At 32.7% G+C, this 24,463-nt stretch overlaps 1 protein-coding gene across 1 annotated transcript in view; it reads left to right on the top strand.

Annotated features, from left to right (window-relative positions):
* Nucleotides 1–24,463, top strand: part of LOC118183663 (NCK-interacting protein with SH3 domain) — an 82,506-nt gene that overhangs the window by 4,978 nt on the left and 53,065 nt on the right. The window contains exons 2-4 of the mRNA XM_035353261.2: nucleotides 12,998–13,098; nucleotides 21,252–21,331; nucleotides 22,447–22,865. Of these exons, the coding sequence (XP_035209152.1) occupies nucleotides 12,998–13,098; nucleotides 21,252–21,331; nucleotides 22,447–22,865 (600 nt within the window). The remainder of the gene's footprint in view (nucleotides 1–12,997; nucleotides 13,099–21,251; nucleotides 21,332–22,446; nucleotides 22,866–24,463) is intronic.

The raw sequence follows: 24,463 nt of genomic DNA, 5'->3' as shown, positions 1-24,463 counted from the left end.
ATTATGTGGTGACATGTTAAAGGCAATATGAAATTGGTATTTCTGCTGTTCGAAAAAGCATTCATTCATGGTAAGTGGATTTTATTCTTGTTCTTATTTTGTAGAATGTTATGTTCATTGTTTTTTTAGCATGAATTTCTGTCGTTACGGTTTTTTTTTTTTTTTTGAATTGTTTGAAATTTATTTTAGTTTATTTTGTTGATTAGTATGTAGTGCCTAGATTGTGCAATTCATAGATGTTTTTAAAGTTGAAACAGAATGCTGTGTACATGGTATTCTTTGAAATTTACTGTTATGTTAATTTATCAAAGCGAGGTGTGCATAGTTCGTAGATTAGTTCAAAGTTAAAACGTATCGCTGTGTAAAGGATTCTTGTCAAATATTATTGGTTAGAAACTTTACATTTTTGCTATCTAAATTTTTGTTTTTGTTTCAGATTTTTAAATTGTGTGTTTAAAACATGGTTTTTGGAGACATTTTAGGCTTAAAGTTCGAAATGTAGACAAAAAATTGAGATAGTAATATGGTAGCGAGGAGTTTCTCGTAAAAAATGTTTGGCGAGAAATTTGGCGACCTGAGGGCGCATGTAAGAGTAGTTCCTTAGCAACTCAAGTTAGCAACATCTGATTTTCAAAGACCTTTTGAGCTTTCTAGTAACTTCATTCTCCTGATGAGGAGGGACCTTTAGCTGCCCTCGAAATTGATTGTTTTAACATATGTACACTAAATACAAGGTTGTTATTGTGATTTTGATTATTCAGTCTGTTTAGTACTGTGTACGAACCATCCCAAAATGACTGTAATTTCAGATAGAATCCTTTCCATCAAGTTGGATTCCACAACTATATCTTGTCTCCTTCATGGAATTGATGTCCAGTAGCTCTTGTGTCATATTGGGTCTTCATCTTCTCCATCACCAAGTTGACTCGCTGTTTGCAAAATGGTGCATCACTTCAAACCGAGCCTCGGAGATCTTGGATGTATTCCTTAGGCAATGAAGGCACCATCCGGAGGGCGACCAAACAAGAGGTCACAAGGCAGATGAAGGTTGCAACTGAAGAGCATCTGAGATGGGGAATAGCCGGTAGTCTCGGGGCAGCACTGTGGTAAGCCAGTCAAAAGAGTGGTAACTTCTTGTCCCAGTCCTGTTGGTTTCTGCAAATCACCAATGAGAGGTTATTAAGGATGATTTGATTAAACCTCTCTACCATGCTGTCCAACTGAGGATGTAAGGGCATCATTTGGGTTTAGTCAATGCTGAGCAGCTTGCAGAATTCTTTGCAGCTGAGGTAAAATTACTTCCCTGATCGGAATGTAACTAAAGAGGCAGTCCGAACCTGGAAATCTAGTGCTGTATCATCACCTCTGCTACTATGACAGCCTTTTGATCAGGAATAAGCTACACTTCAGACCACTTGGTGAAGTAATCAATGACAACGAAGATATATTTCTTGCCATCAGCAGTTTGTGGCAGATGTCCCAAGATGTCAAAAGCGATACGTTCATAAGGCACACTTATGTTGTAACGTTGCAGCTTGCCTCAGCTGCGTTTCTTCGGTCTTTTCGTACCAGCATAGGTATCGCAAGAACGGCGCCACTTTTGTACATCATCCTTTACATTATTCCAGTAAAAGCACTCCCAAACTCTCTGCAAGATCTTGTTTATTCCAAAGTGACCTCCTGTAGGGCTGCTATGTAGTTCTTTAAGGACATCAGGAACCCGAGATCTTCGAAGTAATCAGTTGCCATCTGAAATTCTTCCCATCATCTGATTTGAATTTCTGGTATAAGATGCCATTTCAAATGTGAAGTGAATCCCAATGAGCCCAGAATTGTTTTGTCATTGGACTATAGATCGAAATGTCCTGCCAGGTAGTTTTCTGCTTGAGGACTTCATTAAATCAATTATGGGTTTTATGTCGACATCTCCCAGCTGGTCGTTCCTGATTTCTTTGTCACTCCACAGATCTTGATCAACTGACCAGAGTCAGCAACTGGTATTTCGCTTTGACCCTGGAACAATATCGGCAGCTTTCTGGACAAGGTCTGTTATGTTACGTAAAAATACAAAATATCAAATTAATAAATCGTACTTTGTACTTACGTTCATACTTTGTACTTACGTTCAATCTGACTGCCAGGTAGCTCTTCACAAATCCAATAATGTGAAGCTATTAGAACAAACTTTACTACAGTCTATTTACAAAATATATACATCACTATTAATTTTGTTACAATTCTGCATTTTGTTTTTACATGGGACCATTTTTTCCGTTAAACAGTTCTCAATTGTTTATCTATTTCAAAAGCATCTGCATTGCTCGTGCGCTGTTAGTCAGCGCCATCTGTCTATCAGCTCATGGTTTCGTAACAAACTCCCCACCTTGAGTACGATGTAATTGTACTCAACATCACAGAACAAGTCTCTTTGGCTTATGTATTATTCACCCACTCCTGGAAATACGTAGTGGAGATTTCAGGTCTGCTTTGACTCTTCCATCTGGAATAGAGTGCAAAACTGTCATTTTGTTTGCTTGTTCACCCATTTCTAAAGGATAAATATTCTGCACGGGTCTTACTATGTCACCATTCCTTGTTTTTACTTGAACAACACGAACATGTCCATCTTTCCCTGGATACAGCTTAATTATTCTTCCTAGCTGCCAATCAATCCATTTACTCTTTTCATTCCCAACCAAAACTATTTCTCCTATTTTCACTTGTTCCTTGATTTTTCTGGCTTTCTTAGTTGTCCTAAGTATTCAGCTCTGAATCTTTTTCTTAAATCTTCTTTGAGTTTTTGACGATACTGCCAACGCTTATTCAGCTCTGTTCCATTAATGTGATCAAATTCAATCATAGAACCTTCTACATTGTCCCTTGAAAACATATTTGGATTTAAAGGCATTAAATCTTGAATGTCTTCTGATATGTATGTCAAAGGACGGGAATTGACATTTTCAACTTCATATAACACAGTGAGTAATTCTTCGTAATCTAGGCTTGCCCTGCCTAAAATACTCTTCAACATGTCCTTTACAATTCTAATCAGTCTTTCCCACCATTGTTATGTCGCGAATTTTAATTATTAATATGTGTTTTAAGTTATTATTATTCTAATATTTTTATTTGTATTCATGTATATTTTAATCTGGAAAAAAGTATTCTTAAGTTGTTAGAGCCTTATTTAACTGGTAATTCTTGAAAGTGTAGTGTAACAACGACAGGAAATGGTTGCAAGAGCCATCTGGTTTATTGGTTTATAGCCTTTTTACTAACAGTGGAGGCAGTAGGGTGTTGTGTTGTCGCTTTTTACTAATGGGTTTGAAAAGAAATCGCCTTCCTTTCGCTTTGTTATAGTTTCAAGTTTGCTTACTTCAAGACAAGGGGGGGTGTGCAGAGTTTAGGTAATTGGATTCTGGTAGAGCTTAGTTCCGCTTTTTAGTTGGGAGATTCACTTTGTTTCTCACGTTGTGTGTACAGATGGTTTTGGACTACATTGTCGGATTTCTGGTATTTGATTCGTCATGGGTGTGCCATTTTCTCAGGCTAGATAAAGTAAAATTCCGGGATTAGTAAGATTTAATTTGATGATTTTTTGTAGGCCTATGAACTTACAGAGGCGGAGAAACCGAGTTTTCCTGGGTGCCTGCACCAGGCTAGAATTCATTCTGATTCTGATTTTTGAGCTAAAAGGAAAAGGAGAAGCAGAAAGTATGGCGGTGCTTCGTCCTTGCGGGGTGAGCCACGTGAATCAGCGGGCTGCGGTTATGGTTGTAGCGGAGTCTGATTTGAGTGAATTTTGGGCAGCCGCGATGTGAAAGAGAAAGAAAGATCGAGGGGCGTTTTGCCCTGCTGCGGGCTTCCTGAGCAAGAGGGTTTGGGCTGCATTTTTCTTTGCTCTAGAGGATGCATTCTTTTCTGCAAGATGTTTAAAAGTTTTGTGCGAGCTGCAAGGAGCATTTTTACTGTGAGTTGATTACTACTTTAGTGTGAGATGTATAGAGAAAAATCTACCAAGAAAATCTAGCCCAGGTTTTCTCTCTTTACCCGAATCTCAGGTTAATATCTTCTGTACCCGAAAATTTGACATTCCCGAAGTGAATATACCTGACACTTGGAAGTTCCGGAATGATGTGTAGTTATTATTATCCGGTTCCATTGACGCCTAGACGATCCACACAGAAATATGATCCTGAAGAACGAACTTTTCCCTGATCTAGCGGTTAGTTTTATAAAAAGGACTTCACCCTGTTTCCAGATATTCTTGTGCAGAATGGACTTCAATGTGCGAGTGTTAGTTTATTAACTGTGATCAAGGTGTTGGCTTAAGGAAATAGACTTCCTCCGTGAGAAAAATTGGACACTTCCCTCAAGATTATATGTTTTGGAAAATCTGTGAGTGATTTTTTAAATTTGTCTACCTCTCTATCTTTTCAAATTACTTAAACGAAAATTATTTTATATATGTAAACTACTAAATGATTAGAATATTTTGAATAATGACCAATTACTTTAAAGTCTGTAAATGAAGGTTTAAAGATTTGTTTTACCAGCTTAGTGAGCTATTGAATGTCAAAAATAGTAAACTTACAAATTAATATGAGTATGTTAATTTTGGAATGAGATATGTGTTATTTTTCATCTTGAGGTAATATTAATTTTTGTAAGCTGTAAATGCATGTGACATTATGTGTTACTTTTCATAGTAAAATATGTGGTAGGATTACTGATTAGTTATCCATTATTTAGTAATATAATAATATTCTAGAAATTAATAAATGTGTGTTTAAAATTTAATTGCATTTGCGTATTTATCTTGTGTGTAATTTACTGTGATCTGTCATGTCTCTCCATTTGTTTGAGCCGGGGGGCTTTTAAGAAACATGGAATTTTATTGAATTGGGGTTATTGATTTTTTCCTAGTGGTCTTCACAATGCGACCTATTGTACTAAACCAATACCACTATACGATTGATTGTTCAATATGATATATGAATGATGAATATGATGATTATATTATTTTTTTTAGTTTTGGTCCGGCACCATAGTCAGTTAAGTTAAAGTTTAAAAAAGTATTAAAACACTTAATTTTAAGATATTCAACACCATCCTCCCCACCATGCTGATGTAGGAGGATTAAATTTCCATTTAATTTTTTTAATCGTGGCTTTTCCCTCCACTTCCTTCCAATTAATGTTCTGGAAAAGGTTATTAGTTCCCATAAAGTTAGTACCATTGTCTGAATATACGAGGGCTATCCAGAAAGTAGATTACGTTTTGGAATAAAAAAATAAACAAAGTATAGGAAACAAATTTTATTATATACAGATGAAAGCCACACTCAAATACTACTTTTCTACATAGTCACCATACAAATTAAGGCATTTATTGTAGCGATGTACGAGCTTGGAAATTCCTTCGTCGAAAAATTCGGCCGCCTGCGCCTTCAACCACTTCGTTACCTCTTCTTGCCTTCCATCTTGCACAAAACTTGTGGTAACCAAGCTTTTCGCTGATGATTTCGTGCAACAAACTTCGCGAAATTTGTGGAAAACTCAAAGAAAGTTCCGTTATTGTGAAATTTCGATTTTCACGGACTTTAGCATCGACTTTTTCGAGAAGTTCGGCGGTCACTATGCTGGGTCTCCCACTTCGATCTTCGTCGTGAACATTGGTTCGGCCATTTTGAAATCTTATGACCCACTGATGCACTCCACCTATTCAGTGATAATGTTGTCCCCATACACTTCACGAAGCTGCCGATAGATTTCTATCGGTTTACAGTTTTTTGCAGTCAGAAACCTTATTACTGAGCGCACCTCGCAGCTCGCGGGATTTTCAATTAACGCAGACATTTCAAACCGTCACAGTATCTGAACGGAGCACAGCACAAACCTCTCACTAGCACGGCTAGATGCAGACTGAGCTGCGCAACGCTCTGACCCCAAGATGGCCGCGCTAGCCCCGCCCCTAGCGGACACAGACGGAAACGTAATCTACTTCCTGGATGGCCCTCGTATAATACTCGGTCTTCCTCTCCAAGCTATGAATTTTCTCAGGCTTTGCATAAATGCTTCTGTGGATAGAGTAGTAACAATTTCAATGTGTATTGCCCGATAAACGGCGCGTGTAAATATCACTATCCATGCCATCTTCTGGCCTTGAAGGTATAAAGGCCCAGCCAAATTGACACCCGTAATCTGGAAAACTAAGAGTCTGTTACTCTCTCCTCTGGTAATGGTATGGGGTTTACGTCAAAACTGGTTACCTTAAATCATCTACAGCGACTGCAGTTTTTATTACCTGACGAACTGTACGCCAGCATTTGAGAATCCAAAATTGTTCTCTCAGAATTGCCATTAAGGCTTGAATACCTGCATGGGAATTTTCCTCGTGTGTTTCCTTGATTAACATGTTGGTAATAACGTGGTTGGGAGGAAGAATTATTGGAAATCGAAAATTTCTACTGTCATTTCTCTGAGAGATCTTTGTCGTAGTTTGTATCAGTCCTTTCTCATCCAAAAAAGGTTGCAATGATACGATTGTTTTGTCTTTATGAGATTCAAAACTTTCTTCTTGGATTAATTTAAAAAGAATATTTTCTGCTTCTGCATATTCTGCAAAAGTAATGTTACCGAAGATACGATCTTTAGGTAAATTTCTGGAAGTTTTTGCCGAATCGTTTTATCCAAGCTATCATCCTTACTATCTTTTTATATGAAGAATATCTGTTGTAGAATAAATCCCTTGTATTTATAACGTTGGTAGCTGTTATGGCACATTTTTTTTATCTCCGAATTTATTACAGATTCGTCAGGTTGCACTAGTTCATAAGAAGTGTCAATCCTTAAGTTTTCCTTTAGCCATTCTGGCCTGTTCCACCACCGAGCCTTAAGTAATTGTCGTACTGTACATCCTCTTGAAGCTATATCTGCTGGGTTCTGTGAACCTGGAATGTTATACCATTCATTTATGTTACTTAGTTTTCTAGTTTAGTTTACTCTATTGACCACGAATGTAGCCCAAACTGCTTTTCATTTAATCAAACAGAGAGCATTGCTGGAATCTGTTCAGCAAAAAGTATTAATATCCGTTAGTTGTAAGTCTCTTCTTACCACTGCTGCTAGTTGAGCACCAGTTAGGCAAGCTAATAATTCTAAGCGAGGTATTGTTGACACTCTCATTGGAGCTATTCTGGACTTAGCGTGCACTAACTGCGAATGAATGCCTTCATTATTTTCTATTCTAATAAATATGCATGTTTTATAGGCCATTTTGCTGGCATCACAGAATATGTGCAGTCTCCATTTATCAGGTTCATAAATATGAGAGCGTTTCGCAATCCAAAGAGGAATTTTAATATCTTTCAATTCAAGAATTTGACTATGCTATAAATTAAACTTCTTCAAAACCTTCTCTGGCACTTCTTGATCCCATAAGAGTTTTTTAATCTGCAACATTCTTGTAATGACAATTTCGGCAGCAGTTTCAAAGGACAAGAGAATCCAATCGGGTCGAAAATTGCTTGTGCTAAGGATAAAATTTTCCTTTTTGTTGCTGATGGTACTTCTTAAACAGAGAATTTTTTTATGTTACAACTGAGAGTGTCTTCCTTTACGTCCCATACTTGTATACAGAAATACAATTTGTTGTATTTTTGCTTGCCTTCAAAGAAGGAACAGTTTCTGAGAATAATCCAGGATCATCATTTTTTTCAGGTGTATTGTACTACCAGTCCCGAAGCTCAAATTTAGCATCTGACATCTGACATTATGCGGGTATTGTGATATCATCCTGAGCTATGATCTTGTGGATAGATTTCACTCCATCATTAATTCTGAATAGGGCTATGTCCTCAGATGTAGAATGCAATTCGTTATTTTTAAAGCCTAAGGAAAAATTGCATTTCCTTACAAAGTCCAATCTGAGTATGCAAGTATCTGTAATATCTGCCACATATGCTGTGTGATGGTAAGCATCACCTCCAAATGTGATGTTAATATTCAACTTTCCATCAATATTGATCTTCTCCCGGTCACAGTCTGGAGAGTAATGGATGGTGGCGTCCAGATAAGTTTGCTTCCAAGTTGTTAAGCTAAATCTTTTCAGATGATAGTAACTTTGGCTCCTGTATCTATTGTTATATTGCAGGGAACTCCATTAATATGTACTATTATGAAAAGTCCATTACTGCCGCCACTTACTGCAGAAATTTGAAGCACTTTAAACTGGGGCTTCTCATTAGCTGGCAATCTCTGTCCCATGATATGGCCACTAATTAATTTCCGTGCTACTTGCTAGAAGCGGTCTTAACATCCGTACCCATGGGTGTTCTGCAGTTCTGTCGTATGTGTCCTTCAGCTCCACAGGTTCCAACATATTTAAGGTCAGTTTCTTGTCACTGATATTCCGTCTCAAGTCATTCAGTTGTAGGGTTAAATCATCTAAACAGGCAGCCATTCCTTTGGCTTTTGGACTTGACTAGTAAAAGCTGTGACTGGGTGGCAGTCTCAATGAATTGCTTGCTGGGCTGCCTCGAATTTCATAGCGTACACTGTAACACTTTTCAAATCTTTAACATCCGCCATTCATAGAGCATTCTGTATTTCAGGATCACGGATGCTGTCGATAAAGTATTGCAGGGATAGAATTTGCCTTGGTTTTGTCGGGCACTCCGAAAAGGTGAGGTAGGCCAGCCTTTTAAAATCTGTGGCGAGCCGTTGGAGTGTTTCCGTGGGCTTCTGTTGACAGGATTTTAACTGAAGTCTGATAGAGCTTCGAAGTCTAGTCTCTGATTTTCTGGAACAATTTGTAGAACATCTGCAGCGTCTGCTCTTGAAGAAACAGTGAAATGACAGGCCTTAACTTGGGAATCCCATCCATTTGCTTCCGCCATTTTAGAAAATTGTGTCTTATACACTTGCCAAGAGGTCTTCTCATCATATGTAGATAACTTCAGAGAGGGACGAGCAGGCATAGGTAAAAATTTAAAGGCATCTGAATTGCTTCCTGTTGTCGCTCTGCACTTCTTTAAGGCGTCAACTTCTTTAGCGACGGCTTCAGAAACCCTGTCATTAATTTGTTGTTGGACAGCAGAAACTCTTCCTTCGATTCATTACTCCACAGCAGAAACTCTTTCTTTTATTTATTTTTTTTTACAGAAGAAACTCTTTTTTTTCGATGTGTCCAACTTTATTTTCAACAGCGTCAATTCTGCCTTCCATAACCTGAAATTTGTTTTCTATTATACAGGTAATCTCTCTTTTCATTTCCTTTTGACCTGCTTTCATCTCTAACAACTTTCATTTCTATTTTAACAACCTTCATCTCTAACTGATTCTTGACCAGCTTCTATCTTTAATGAGCGGCTTTCATCTTTTCATTAACGGATTCCTGTCCCGCTTTCATTTCTTTAACAGAATCTTTCATCTCTTCTTTAAATGCAGCAAAGGCTGCCATGAATTTTCTTAATTGATCTTCCATCGCTCTTGTGATTGGCATTCAAATCCCACTTCTGACTCCAAAAAGGGTTGCATGTGTACGGGTTCATAATAAATTAAAGGCACAAGTCCGATGAAAAGTGAATAAAATAAATTTTTTTATCACAACAAATGGAAAAACAAAATGCTTAAATTTCCTCAGATAGTCTTACAGTATTGCAATATCTCACAGTAGTTACCTTTTAAACTACTAAAATGTTCAACATAATTAATTAAAAATAGAGAAAGCTAATCCGATTCCACCATGAATTCGCTGCAGTAAACAACAACAATTTTCTAAACAACTGAACTGAGAGGTTTTTCCCTCCCACTTTTTATAAGCTTTGATTTTTTTTTATAAGCTATAAATGTCATTTTTGTATCTAAACAAAAATACTTTGCAAAGCTGTTGAAACTATCACATAATCCTGAAATAATTACAGATTATATTTGTATATATATAATGTTGTATGAACTTAAATCCATTTAGTGCGAATACAAGTTATTATTACTTGCGCAATTGCTGCAAAGTTAGTTAATAATAATTTATTTCCTAAACAGTATTGATTAATTGATTATATTATCTCCTAAGTTTAATTAAAGTAGAATTATTTTAAAAGTGTGCATCCATACTGGTAAGTTATATTTTGAAAGATGTTTTGAAGTAATTTGAAAGCAAAATGTTAATAATGTTTTAACGGGGACTGGAGTTAAATCATCATGAAGAATAATATTACAATTGCAAAAGTAAAAATTAAAACATGTAATTATTGTCATTGATCGGAAATTAGTTGACTTTTCAAGGGGAACAAACCAACTCCCATTCAATGATCAATAATTGATAAAAATACGTAAATATGAAAGTGTTTCGTCTTTACTCGAGTTATAAGTTAAAGCCAAACCGGCAATTCTAGTCAGGCCAAATATTTCCGCGAATAGTTGTTACTCAAAGAACTTATTCTCATGAAGCATTTTAGTCAATTCAATTTGGAGTAAAAATCAATTACTGTAGAGAAATCCTGTAAAACTCGAGTAATCGTCCCCGACACTATCATCTTTATGTATTTGAGTACTATATTATTTGTAGAAATTAAACATTGGAAATTGTCATTATGAAATCGAAATCAAAGTAAAGTTGAAATAAACATAGAAGATTATAAAAAAGATAAATAATGCAAACTTTGTAAAAACAAAACAAAGAGAACATAAAAATAATATAAAAATAATATAAAAATAAAATAAAAAATAATATAAATAAGATCAGTGAATGTACATGAAGATATAAAGGCCAGAAAGGTATTAAGTAACTTACATTCTTTCTAGTGGGGGAGTTGGCAATGTGTTCTCTTCGTGTCTGACTCAGAAGTGTAGGGTGTCCGAAAATTCTTAGCGGCAGTAGGGGCTTTGAATTATATCAGTCGGTAAGACTTGGGTGAAGAAATTTATGGTAGTGGGTGGGACTTGGAATTCTTGAGGGATGTATTTTGTGGAGTTCTTCTCTGAGAGAGACCGTCTGTTAAGATTTTTTTAAAAATACTAGTGAATGGAAATTAATTAATTTCTGGCTAATTGTCGTGTCGCAATGATTAAGAATTTAAGAAAGGAAAAAGGCATTTTCGTTGTCCAAGAGCTAGTAGACAGTCTAAAGGCAGGAAATAGGCCCATTTTTTTAGTAACAGTATATGTCTGAAGACAATTAGCTTTTTACAATATATACAATTGAGTAATTACACTATATACAAATCTTTCAACTGACAGTCATCCAACTTATACCGCCTTCTCAGGTTTAGGAATAAATTATCATATCCCTATCAGTTAAATGATTTAGAGTGAGTATTTAACGCCTGCTCTTTTAAGGCAATGGTTGATAAATTGAAAGGGAATTAGATTATTTTTGAGAATTTTGATAAGGATCAAAATTTCGCGTTGTAAATCTATTGTATCTGTGCATATAGTTTTAATTCGTTGTATTTGATTAATTATAGTATTGTTAATTACTTTTTTGGATATGTTGGAGTTCCAATTTATTAATTTGTTAGTATTGAAATTGAAGTTTCTTGTTTTGTCAAAAAGTAAACTTTTTTTGTAGTTAATGATTTGAAGATCTAGAAAGTCTATGCTATTTTGTGAATTATTAGTTTTATTAAGTTTAAGACAATTCGGATAAATGTCGGAGTTTTCAATTTTACCAAAATTATTAATTGTAATAAGGTCATCAATAAATCTGTAGGTGTGTTTGTAGTAATTTAACTCTTGTGGTTGTAGATTTTTTTGGAAGTTAAATTCTTTGACAAATAAAAAGATATTACAGATCGAGGTGCTGGAATGTAAGCCCATTGGCAATCCTCTGACTTGTTTAAAAAGTTGATTTTGAAACTTGATGTAGTTATGAAAAAGTGTGCATTTTAGGTAGGTTTTCCATTTGTCAAGAGTCATGATATTGAGTATATTAGGGAAAAGTTTTGGTAGATCAAGTAGACTGGTATAGATTTCTTCTAGAGGAAGTGAGGTATATAAGTTTTCAAAATCATAGCAGTTAATGTTTTGGATGTTAATAGTAAGAATGGTATTAATGACAGGAGTGTTATTATGAATGATCCAGCAATAGTTATGATTAGTGTTACAATCATTGAAAATAAATTTACAGATTTTATTAAGTTGAATTGAAAAATAATAGTCTATATTTTTCTTGTAATTATTAGTTCCATTAGCTATAAATCTAAATTTTAATGGTGTTTTATGGAATTTGGGAATCGTATAAAGATTAGTAAATCTGTTGTAGTTTGCATTGAAAGTAATATTGAGTTTCTTATGAAAAGTTTTAATCCTGTTTATTATAGATGTTTCTGTAAGGTTGGCTGATTGATAAGTAGTTGCGTTGAGAAGTTCTTTATGAATAATCTCAGTGTAGAGTTGTTTTCATATAATGCTAAAAATTTAGTTTTGAATTAATTGGAAAAATTTAGTTGATACAAATGCAACAATTATAGTATACATGTATGTGAATTTTATTCTAAATTGTATTTATGTGTGAAATAAAAAGAAAAATGCTTGATTTTACTAATAGTATGTCATTTAGTGTCAACAGCTCAGATTTCATTCTGAATTTAATGAAACAAGTTAAGAGAATAGTGCTCTGGTAATACTAATGTAAGAGTGGATCATCAGAAAAATAAATTTACATCGTCAATCAGATAGTTATAAATAAAAACTATTAAGAAGAAGCTGTAAGATTGATTAATTGAATTTTTCAATATGATGAAGTAAATTGGTATGTATTTTTTTTATGATTATTTAAGAAAACAAACGTAAAACTTCTCGGGTTCTACAACGTAAACTATGATGCTTACAGAAGTAATTCAAAGTTTGTATACACAGTTTGTGCTCAATAATACAACATTTGTATGTATTGACAGTCTTTTACTAGAGAAATTAACATTCTATTATGTTAATTGATGTAATGGCAAATATAATTTTTACATATTTGTGTAAATTAATAAAAATTATCATTTCAGATTCCAAGTATGGAATTAATATGGATCATTGAAAGTGCTTTAGCAAAGTTGCACACTGAGTCTGTAACTACTAATTCTCAGTTAGCAAGAAAAGTGATCAAGTTTGTATTTTACCTGCAAAATATATTCTATGATAATTATTAAGTAAATTTTAATAATTTCTGATTATCTGCATCCCTGTTTTCAACATTTAAGTGTCCTTTCTCTGAACAATATTCATTAGATATAAAAATTAAAATATTAGCTGCATAGACATTTCTTTTTCTCATGTAAGTTGTTGTTTCTAATAAAATGTTTCTTTTTATTATTATTTATGAGCAGAACAATACCTGTCAGCTATAAAATTAATTAAATAAATGCTTTTTGTCAAATCACAGAGTTGCTAGTGTGCTGGCAACCTTTCATGAGGATGTGGCTAATCTGAAAGTATTTAAATTCGAATCTGTGTAATAATGTGTAGTGTAATATTGTGTAGTGAATGTTTTGTAAGAGGAAAATGTTGTTACTTAAACTTTCTTAATTACATTTAATAATGGCAATGTTAGGCTTTTCAGATTGTAAGGTAATTTTAATATTATAACAGTTATTTTAATTTTGGAACCCTTTTCCTTCAATTCTTGTTTCCACTTACAACTTCCTACCAGAATGAGTTTTTAGAACTGTGTTGAATGCAATTAAGTTAGAAGGAGTATCTTAGTGATGCATGTTTGCCATCTGGCTAAGTCACTCTAGAAGCTGTTGTGCTCAGCCTTATTATTATGTGTCTATTGATTATTTGCCAGCTAGTTTAATTTAAGGGCTAACTATGTTAGGTAATTGTAAGAATTGGAGGCTCCTTTCAGCCCACCTGGACATGAGTGTCCCCATAGCTCAAAAGAAGGGCCCCCGTATCTCCACAAATAAGGGCAGCCAGTAACACAGCCACACTCAAACAACAAACAAAAATACTAAATTAAAAATAAGTAAGCACATATAACACAAAATTACAACCCCCCCAAAAAATAAATACAAATTTACAACATAGAACATGACAGATATCTAAAACCACAGATAATATTGTATTCGAAGAATCGAAGAATTCTACATTAACAAATGGAAAGTACAGTGGTTCTCTTCACCTAAAAAATAGAAGGATTTATGGATCTAATTAAAATCATGAATAAAATAAAATGTTTGAACAATATTGATGTTAATCAGATTTTAATTGGACATGGTAGGTTTCTGTTCCATTTCAACCGATTTAATGTGCAGGAAAATAAACTATGTAATAGTTGTCAGATTGATGGTGATGCTAGGCATTTTGTGGTTGACTGTAGTTTAACAGCCCCTATTAGACAGATTTTTGACATTACTGATTTTAATATAAGTGCCATTAATTGTAAAGTTTTAAAATCATATATTATTGCTCTAATGAAGTTTATCAATGAAAATAGGGCACTTGTAGGAATCTTCTGTTAAAATTGAATTGTGTATTTATATGTTAGGTAATTTTGTCTAGGTTCAACTAAGTCTTGTTTAGTTTAGTTTAGTTCTTATTTCTTATTCTGAGTTAAAGCAGGAGTAGGGGCTTTCTTGTAAGCCTGAGAAGGGTCCAACTGTTATTCTTATTTGAGTGAATAAAAGGGTATTTTAACCCTTAAGACTATGTCTTAATTTTTTTGAACTCTGCGATAAGTCACTTTGTAGTTCACTAGTTCCTCAACATTTTATTAGAGAAAAGGGGTGAAGAACACTACAAGATAACATTATTGACTGAGCAAATAAAAAATTCTCATCTTAACACATCTGAAAGTACTCTCTGATTTTAGGAATCCTGTTATCATCCCTTCCTTTCTATAACTATAGACTTGCATGTATTTTATAGAAATTCAACTTTCAATTAATTTTTTTTTCAATTAATAGAATTCTCAGTTCATTACTTAAAAGACCTGTTCCAGATATGAACTCTTGAGGTATATGCAGGATTCGTTCCTATTTTGGTTTAATTTACATTAATCAAACTAACAGATTCTTAAAATTTCATGTGAAGAAATACAGTGAATTTTAGGAAGAAAGAAACACATTCCTCTGTTAGTCAGAAATTTGCATTTTTCCTTTTTCTGCAGCCTAAAACATATATATATATATATATAGTATATATTATTATAAGTAAGGTTGTAAGAACAAACGAAAAAAGACCAATTTAGGTCAAAATTTTGCGCATTGTGCTGCAAAATTAAGGAAATTAGAAGATAAATTTTAGTAAGCACGCCAAAAAGTTACCAAAAACTGTGGCTCCGAAAAAACTCCAACATAAGCATATTTAGTTACTATGAAAAGTATGAAAGAGGAGAAAAAATTTGGTTACTATGAAAAGTGTGAAAGAGGAGAAAAAAAAAATTGAATATTTACAAGTTAAATTAATAAAAAAGCTAAATGCTAAACGAATTAGGAAATTTTAACACAGTAGAAAAACAAATCAATTGAATGAAGTAGAATAAAGATAGTGGCTATATGCTAATCAAAAAGGTAGATTATAAAACATAGTAAAATATTAATCAATTGATCAAGGTAAAATATGAAAAATATATTAAAATTAAGAAGCGGAAAATGGTTAATTAGCCCAATTTGAAGTTCATTTTGGTTTTTCAAGGGAAATTTTTAAAATGAACTTCGAACCAAGCTAACTCCATTACGCGTTTTGCTGAAACAGACAATTGAAACTTTGCGCGACAAATTTTCAATGAATTAAAAAAACTATGTCTAAAAAACTTTAGTCTCAATTCTCTGTTGCAATTTCCCGACACGTCCGTATATATTGGCACATTAAGGTGTACAAAATGGAAAGGCGATATATATATATATATATATGTATAAAATCTTCTGTTGAGGAATTAGATTTTCTAGAAGTGTTTCATAATCATAAAAATCTTTCAGTTTTAGTTAATGATCCCACTTACAATCGATTTTTACCCACAGTTTTTAAGGAAGTTATCTCATAGTTATTTTCATTTTTAATCAATAGATGGCACCAATGGCTTGACTTCCTTCTTCTCCTTATTGCTGCCTGAGCACAGTGTTCTGTTTTGTAATTTGCATTTCTGCAGCTGAAGAAGAAGGTTCTATAACTAAAACTTCTAAAGTAGTCTTGAATAATTATGAATATTATGCTAATTCTTGTTTCCTTCGTACTTCCAAATAGTTTGCTTTTCTACCTAAGATATTGCTTCAAAAGTTCTTTTCTGAAGCTATTGGTATAGAATTTATATTATATGTAGATCATGTGATTAGAAATGTGCTAGATCTAACAGCTATTTTTGAAAGTATGATAAATCAGTTTTGTTATTATTAGCTTGGTAATTCTGACAATTATTGCAAAGTAAAGAACTAAATTTTAAAGTTTTTTTTTACGTAAAAGGAAGTAAATATTTTTATTAATTAATTAGATAAAAGCTTCTTATTTTTTATGAATTATCATATAGTGCCTTGCAGAGAAAGTGCCACACCATAAAAAATGCTTATAATGAGATGAAACTTGACACGTAGTTTGCAAAATAAGCTCTAAAAATTTATTTCAATTAATGAAAACTGTATATCTCTAGTAGCTGAATTTACAGTGAGATCAGTATGTAATGAGGCCATCATTTTTTGTGTTAAATATTTTGGCACTTTTTGTAGGCCACCAGTTGCCAGATATGTGTCCAAAGGCCAAAATCTGTTAGTCTATTTATTATGGGTCATGAATAGCCATGCAATGATAATATTGTTGTATGTGTATGTCTTCACAGTAGATTGAATGCACACAGCTTTGATGATAGGTTAATAAAATGTATTTTATCAAAAGAAACACATCAACGATCTGGAACTTTCCACAAAAATAGTCGTACAACGCGGTGTGCAAATGAACTGGAAGTCGATCTGTCAGCACTATCCTTATCTTCAGATGTTTTTATTGTTCTTGAAGTTCTGAGCATTAATTATGGGGCATATGTTTGCTTCAAAGCACCTTTGAAAATATTGTATTACTGACGAGTGTTTATAACTTTAGACATTGTTTGTCTTCCAAAGCATTTTCTGTTCAGGTAATTTGTTCATAAACCAATTTGTTTGTGAAATGAGGCCTTGATGATTCGAGTCTCCATTATGTTATATTTGAATTGTAATAATAATAATCTATTAATAATAAAACTAGGAATATAAAGTTAAAAACACAACTAGGGAAAGAATGACAGATTTATCCGAGTGCAGTCAATAGTCGTTAATCCGGACACCCATAATCCGGAATTATCTATAATCTGGACCTCAAAGCTACAAACTTTCTGCATGCGTTGACGCATGCGGCGAGCAATGAACTGGAAGTTGATCTGTCAGCACTATCCTTATCTTCAGGGCAGATGTTTTTATTTTATTCGGCTTATAATTCCTTACTAAATGTAGTATTTCATCTCGATATACTCCGTCTTTGATATGATTTAAATCAAATTCCTCATCATTATAAATATCACGAATACACATCAAATAGTTTTCTGGTTTCAATTTTCTAATTTCAACTATGCATAATGTATGCTTTACGCATGCACGCGTTGAAAGAAATGTTTAATAAAGTAAACAAATAAATATTAAGCTTTTTTTTTGTGTAAATTTTGATACCCTTTAGATCATAATTGCTCTTTATTTCATAAATTACTGCTTCATATTTTTAATTTTATAATTTCTGCATATCATCTTACCAGATTTAAACTGATGATCTATAATCCAGAAAAACCGATAATCCGGAATCGCCGAAGTCCCAACGAGTCCGGATTAAAGACTTTTGACTGTATAATGTTTAATGTGCACTGTGCCAAAGCTACGCAATTCTCTGATATTTTTTTAGCTAAAAACCTTTGTGTGTACAAGGGTAGAATGGAACTGTTGTTCTTCCCATATACAGAGGGTATTCACACATTTTTGTAATGATTTCGATTTTCTCCACGAATTTAAATGTTAATTTTAAAATACAAACATGACTGGCATCAAATTGGAATAAGATTTAATAATCATCTGCAGTATTAAAAATATTCTTTTCTTTAAAATGGCACTGAAAATTAAACAGTCGATCAAAGGCTATATTTTTGTGCTTCCGAAGAGAAATACTCTTATTTAATTATTAAAAAAGGTGTGAAAAGGATGGTTTTAATATTTCTACATATAAAATAAGTGACGCAATTAATATGAAAGGAAAGAACGCAAAAAGTTTATATCTGATTCGGAAGAAGGCAAAAAATGCATACCCAATAAAGGTAGGTACAGCTCGTATTAAATCTGAAGTCGCATCTCTTGTTTTAAAGGAAAATCCAGCCTCCCAAAGAGCTATTGCAAAATCTTTAAATATCTCATTAGGAACTGTGAACAAAATTATAAAATTTAATTTAAAGCTAATAATAATAATAATAAATAAATAAATAAATAAAAAAAAAAAAAAAAAAAAAAAAAAAAAGGATGCTCAGCGTCGAAACATGTTTCTCAGTGTAAGACTATGTGCAGATTGCTGTATGGAAATTATTTGGCAGATGATGAAATATTGTAGTTGTAATTGATGAGGCTTGGATATACTTAACTGAATGCAATAGAAAAAGATTGATTTACTACCGAAAAAGTGGAGAAAAAGACTTAATATGTTGGTTCAGAGAAAACAAGGAAATTTTTTCTAAAGGTTTTATGGTTATTACTGAATTCTCTTATAACGGAAAACTTAAAATAAGGAAAGTAGAAAAAATCTGAAAATTAATTTGGATTACTATCAAAAATATGTGTTAACATTTATTTTTAATGAAATTTAATCCCTTTATCCAAGCAATCTTCACTGTGTTAATTTCCATCAGGATAATGCTCCAAGTGTCTTCATCTACTGCTCTGTTTTTTGATAAAAAAAAAAAAAAAAAAAAAAAAAAAAGAGAGAGAGAGAGAGAAATGAAACTGGAATTGAAGCTATTTCCTCTAATGTATCCCACTCAAGTCCCTGATGTTTCTCCTATGGATTACTGTGCATTTGGACTTCTAAGACAAGCTCTTTATAAGCGGCATCCGAAAGCATTGAATGGACTCTGGAAGATTATGAAGGGGGAGTGGAATAAAATCAACCTTGATGTTTTAAGAAAAGGACTTTTACCTTGGAAAACAAGATGTAATGTGATAGTTCAACAAAAGGGCTATCAGATATTAGAAAATAAATTTCTAAGGTTCTAAGGTTTTTATATAAATCTTTGCAAAATCATTAAAAAATGTGTGAAATCTGTACATAGCAGTCTTTGCACAAATGCAGCATAACACACAGTCTTGGCATTGCATATGCTAAAGATTATATATATTCATAAAATATAATGTATATTGTATTCATAATAAATAAAGTAGTTATTCTTTTCATGAAGTTTTAAATATCTTTAGGGTTGCCACCATTTAGTTACATTTGTGCCAGTTTTTATGCTTAGCACCAAGTGAAATCTTATAAACAAAAAAAAAAAACTCATTTTTTAAAATTCAGTTTGAGTGCTTGAATTCTCTTTTGGTTTAATGTGGACTATGTTTCACTGAGCAGTACTTTTGGTTTATATGCATTATGAGGGCACTATAAAGGATTCATTCAATAATAGTCTTATCCTATTTTTCTCAAATGATGAGAAGAGCATTAAAGATAAGGCATCACTTAAACAGTTTACGAAGAATGCCTAATGATACTTTGATATGCATACATCATCGTACTTGAAAATGCTGTTTGATATAGATACATTCAATTACAGGCTGCAGAATCTTGGCTTCTTGTCATGCACACTAAAATAGAAATCACTCTAAGACAGATACATGGATATAGTAGTAGAAAGCATATGCATCTGGCCATAGAATAGAGTTCTACCATTTTTAAGAAATCATATTTAAAATGATGTATTGTTGAGCAAAGAGAATTAAATGGAAAAGAGATTTAAAATTTTTTATTTAAAATGTAAAAATTTTTCTCATCAACCAACTAGTGAACCATAGGAAGGTGTCACCTGTTTTCGCATAATTGATGAAACTGGAAATTGCAATGATCAAACCTCATTCCCATTCTCCCGAAAAACCAAGTTTCTGATTTTGAAGTTAATTTTAATATTCTTAGACATGTGATACTACAGCTAACAGAAAGACTCCCAGAAAATTAGTGAGCAGTTTCTGGACCTTACTTTACACAGCCCAGATTCTACAGAAGTAAAGAGCCCACTAGGTAGTTCAACCTAGGTTCAAATCTCAGTAAATAGTCGGGCTGCATAGGAGTTTTCGTAGTTTTTCCCATATGAATATGAGCCAGTTTTCTGTAGAAAGTCCTCGACTAGGCATATAGCCCCATGTACTTAACTGTAATTTACTGCTTTTGTTGTGGTTAAATAAGTCAAATTCAAGAGTTAAAAGGATGGAAATTTAATATTGATCCAAAAGTGAAAGCTGTTGAATTCACTGCTTTAATTTGGCTTTTTGAAAATAAGCTGCAGCCTATGTTTGGAAAGCTAATGTATCTTTGGAAATGGTTTCATGAGTTTGAAGGCTGCCATTTGAAAAGGAACTCCACACCACATTTAGTAATGATTTAAATCCTGAGCAATGATCACTATATCTAAATTTTTGAAACAACCTTCATAGCAAGCAAATTTCCTCAAAAACGTTTTTAGTTAAAAGTTTAATATTTTTTAGATATGTTCTCAAATGAATTACTAGATTCATACTGTATATCTAAAAATATTTTACTCAACAATTTAATGGATAATCTTAGATTATCTATACCCCTATTTCAACATGTGGTAGAATTGTCATGTTTTTAGCCTAGTTTAAAATTCACATGTAATAATAACGAATTGACAGGTGCATTGGATTTACATGCTTTATATTTAACTGTCAATTAATTGAGAATTAATTCATTGGTTATAAAAATGTAAATATTTGTCACATGGAGTTTTGTTTTTCTTGTAAAATTTTTGATTTCTTATGAAATGCTTATTTTATTGTTCATGAATAGAACAATGAGCTGTAAAAATAGCATAACAAATGATTTTTGCCAATCTACAAAGTTGCCAGCTTGTTGGCGACTTTTTCCAGAGGGGAGTCAGAAAGAACCATTTAATGCCTTGCAACCAGAGAAAATTCTATTTTGTATGAGGAAATTGAAATGAAATTTAACTGTTTGGTGATATTCAGAATTATATAACATTAAATAACAGCAGTTTGTGTTGTGTGCATATTTATTTATAAAAGTGTGTTTTTACAGAGAACTGGCACGTAAACGAGCTAAACTTTTTGGTTCTCCCTATGAGCCCAGTGAAGATCCTTTGACTTGTGATGAAAAAGGTATGATTCTTAATGCAAAAGTATTAAAATTTTGTTCATGTGGCTATAATTGAAGAATCCTATTTCAAAGCTGCCTACAAGCGAAACCAGTGATCAGAAAATTGTGAAATTTTGTGGCAGGTTTAATGAAGTGATGAGAATGGATGAAGTTTCTTTCAGTGAAAAAAGTATTAGTTTCAAATAATGTCACCGGACAGCATCATATTAATAAATTATACATTTAGCCACACCTTTACAATAGTTTTGAAATTTTACAAATTTTGTTACAAAAAAACATGTTCCACATGATGGCAATCATTTTCAACTTCCATCTGAAATCGCAAGATGGCATGTTCCACAGTTGACCAAAGCGTGTGTTGGGAGACGTTCAGCACATTGCATGAAATACTTTAGGTCAGGAGCCATCTCGTTAAGTAGAGCTGTAGAGCTGCATGAAATACTGGCTTTAAGATCAGGGAAAGTTCTTAGATTGTCACTACTTACCAGATGTGTCAAATGCCCCAAAGCCAAAAATCATACGGATTGAGGTAGGCCACACATTACGAAAGTGCTTGCTGTTTTGGTAAAACAATATTGCTATCAAAGCTCGATCTCCTAACCTTATCATCATTGTGAACAACGAGCACATAGAATACAAAGTCTCTGCAAATGTTTCTAGGTTTTATAACAGCTGCTGCATGATGTCAGCAGAGATTTACATTTTTATTATAGATTTTCAAAGTAAAATGCCCTCTATTGACACTATTTGTAACTTTTTTTTGTCTGAAACACATTCTCATCCCTTCATTAAGTCCACCACAAAACTTCACAATTTTCTGGTCACTGTTATACTTGTAGGTAATTACCAAGTGTAGTCTATTAATAAGAAATGAAAACTGGTTCTAAAATAATAATTAGACAGATGAAACTTCGTCAATCTAATTGTTATTTAAAACCAGTTTTTATTTCATATTAATTAAAAATCTATTGCTTTTGTCTTTTGTGTTTTGAATTCTATAAAGGTTTTATTTATTTAGCCTTTATCGTAAACTGTACTTTTAAAACATTTATTATTTTTATGTGTTAATCTAAGTTTATTTATTTCTTAGTGATTCTAAGTATACTTACTTTTATAGGTGAAATTCAAAGAGAAGAACTTAGAAATCATAGCATTTCTAACTCTAGTTCAACTCAAGACATCACTGTAGAGGCTTCTAGTCCAGTTTTATGTACAGATAATGTTAATTCTACAGAAGGCAGAAAAGTGGAAAATCAAGAATCTAAAAATTGTGAATATGAAGCAGCAAAAGCTAATGCAACAATTGTAAATACCACTCAGTGTAGCACTCAAACTGATAGTGTGTCTGATATCAATGTGCCTGATTGGCTAATACCTACTTTAATTGAGAATGTTAGGCACAAAACAAATTTGAGTCATGAAAATTCCAAAGCAGCTGTTGGTGTCGTTCTTAATACTTTTATTGATGCTGTACCTCAGCTATGTCATTTATGGTGTCAAATGAAAGATAGTTTGAAAAAATCTGAATTTACACAAGTAATTATCCTAATAATTTTATATTTATCATTATTTTTAGTAATAACTATAAGCAGACTGAAAAAATGAAATTATTCTTTTGTAATAATAGCTTATGTTTATAACTGAGGATATTATGTTTCCAGTCATAGATTTCCAGATTTGTGGCCTGATATACCTAGTGTAGCTGATCAGTACTAGTATATTTTGCAGGAAAGTTTCTTTTATTTTTTTTTTCCATTCTAAATTTGCAATTGGCCTTCAGTCATTTTTTTTTAGAAGTTACAGAAGAAGAATTAGAATTTTAAATGCTGTGCAACACACTCAAAAATAAAAGCTGACAGAAAATACTTAAATTGAGTCTTTTTGTTATTTATGAGATTTTCAAGCTGCTGTATGATAGTATTACTGTATATAATAGTAAGATGATTTTCGAAACTTTGCATATGTTCTCATTTAACTTTGTATTCATTAAATTAAAGTTGGTTTTGAGAATATTTAATTGTTTTATGAGTACAAAATTTCATAATTGACAGCAAGTTGGATTTATAATATACACAAATCATACATATCAGTTGGATTTATAATATACACAAATTTTGTATTCTGATGACTGATATTATGCTTTGCTGTCTTTCAAAGGATTTTTGTTAGGTGTCCTTTGTAGCTTATGGAAATTTGCTATTCCAAGCATGGTTAAAAAGTATGGTTTATGTTATCAACCATAAAGAATTAATACTAAAGTAGAAATGTGAAACAGAAATTTGACTAGTGTTCAGTGAAGGTAGAGAGCAAAATGCAGTACTATTTATGAATTGAGAGTTTTTTTAGCTTTTTAAATTTAAATTATATAACTATCTATTGACTATGTACTTAATACATTCATGGATTATTCTTAAAAGACTTCATGTCCATGATGGTCATTTTTTTTTATGGTCAGTTTGTTTTGAATTTGCATGTATCTTCAGGATTGTAAAAAACCATAATCATATCTACCTTCAGACACTGAATATTTAGCAGAGTCTTTAATTTTTCATAAAGCTTGAATATGTATGCTTACATCAAATAAACAAATTATTGTTGGAACTTCTGATAAAGGAACTTTAATATGAGTGAAGTGAAAAATAAACTCAGTTGTATTAAATTGTTATAACAAAAAGCAATGAATTTTCCCTCTGTATTTTTATCCATCCAAAACGTATATTTTTTAAAACCTGATCACTTTTGCCTTCTATCTTGGCCATAACATAAATGGCTAAAATAAAAAAATATTATTAAGGAAAAAAAATGTCTCTGTATGCACGAATTTACTGTGGTAATAAGGAATAGTAGCAGAAATTATAATAAAAGTTTCAAACATCTTGAGACATATTTGCAAAAAAGGAGAAAACACAGACTATAGCGCATGTTGGATCACTTATGGTTGTTAAAGATTAGAAAGAAAGGTTAAATTTTATTAACTGTTTATTATTTGAAGATTTTCGTAAAGAAATTTATATCAGAGGTCCATATTATGCAAATTTAATCTATCTAATGGGATATGAAAAAGATCATAGAGAAGCAACATAGCCTTTTGCTGATTCTCCAGTGGATGAGATGGGCAATATGTAAATTTATGA

The sequence above is a fragment of the Stegodyphus dumicola genome, chromosome 11, assembly GCF_044657685.1.
Source record: "Stegodyphus dumicola isolate Sdum_Otavi_A_Nest chromosome 11, ASM4465768v1".
NCBI classification, from domain to species: domain Eukaryota; kingdom Metazoa; phylum Arthropoda; class Arachnida; order Araneae; family Eresidae; genus Stegodyphus; species Stegodyphus dumicola.
Note: the sequence above shows the minus strand (reverse complement) of the source record. Positions and strands in the feature narration are given on the sequence as shown.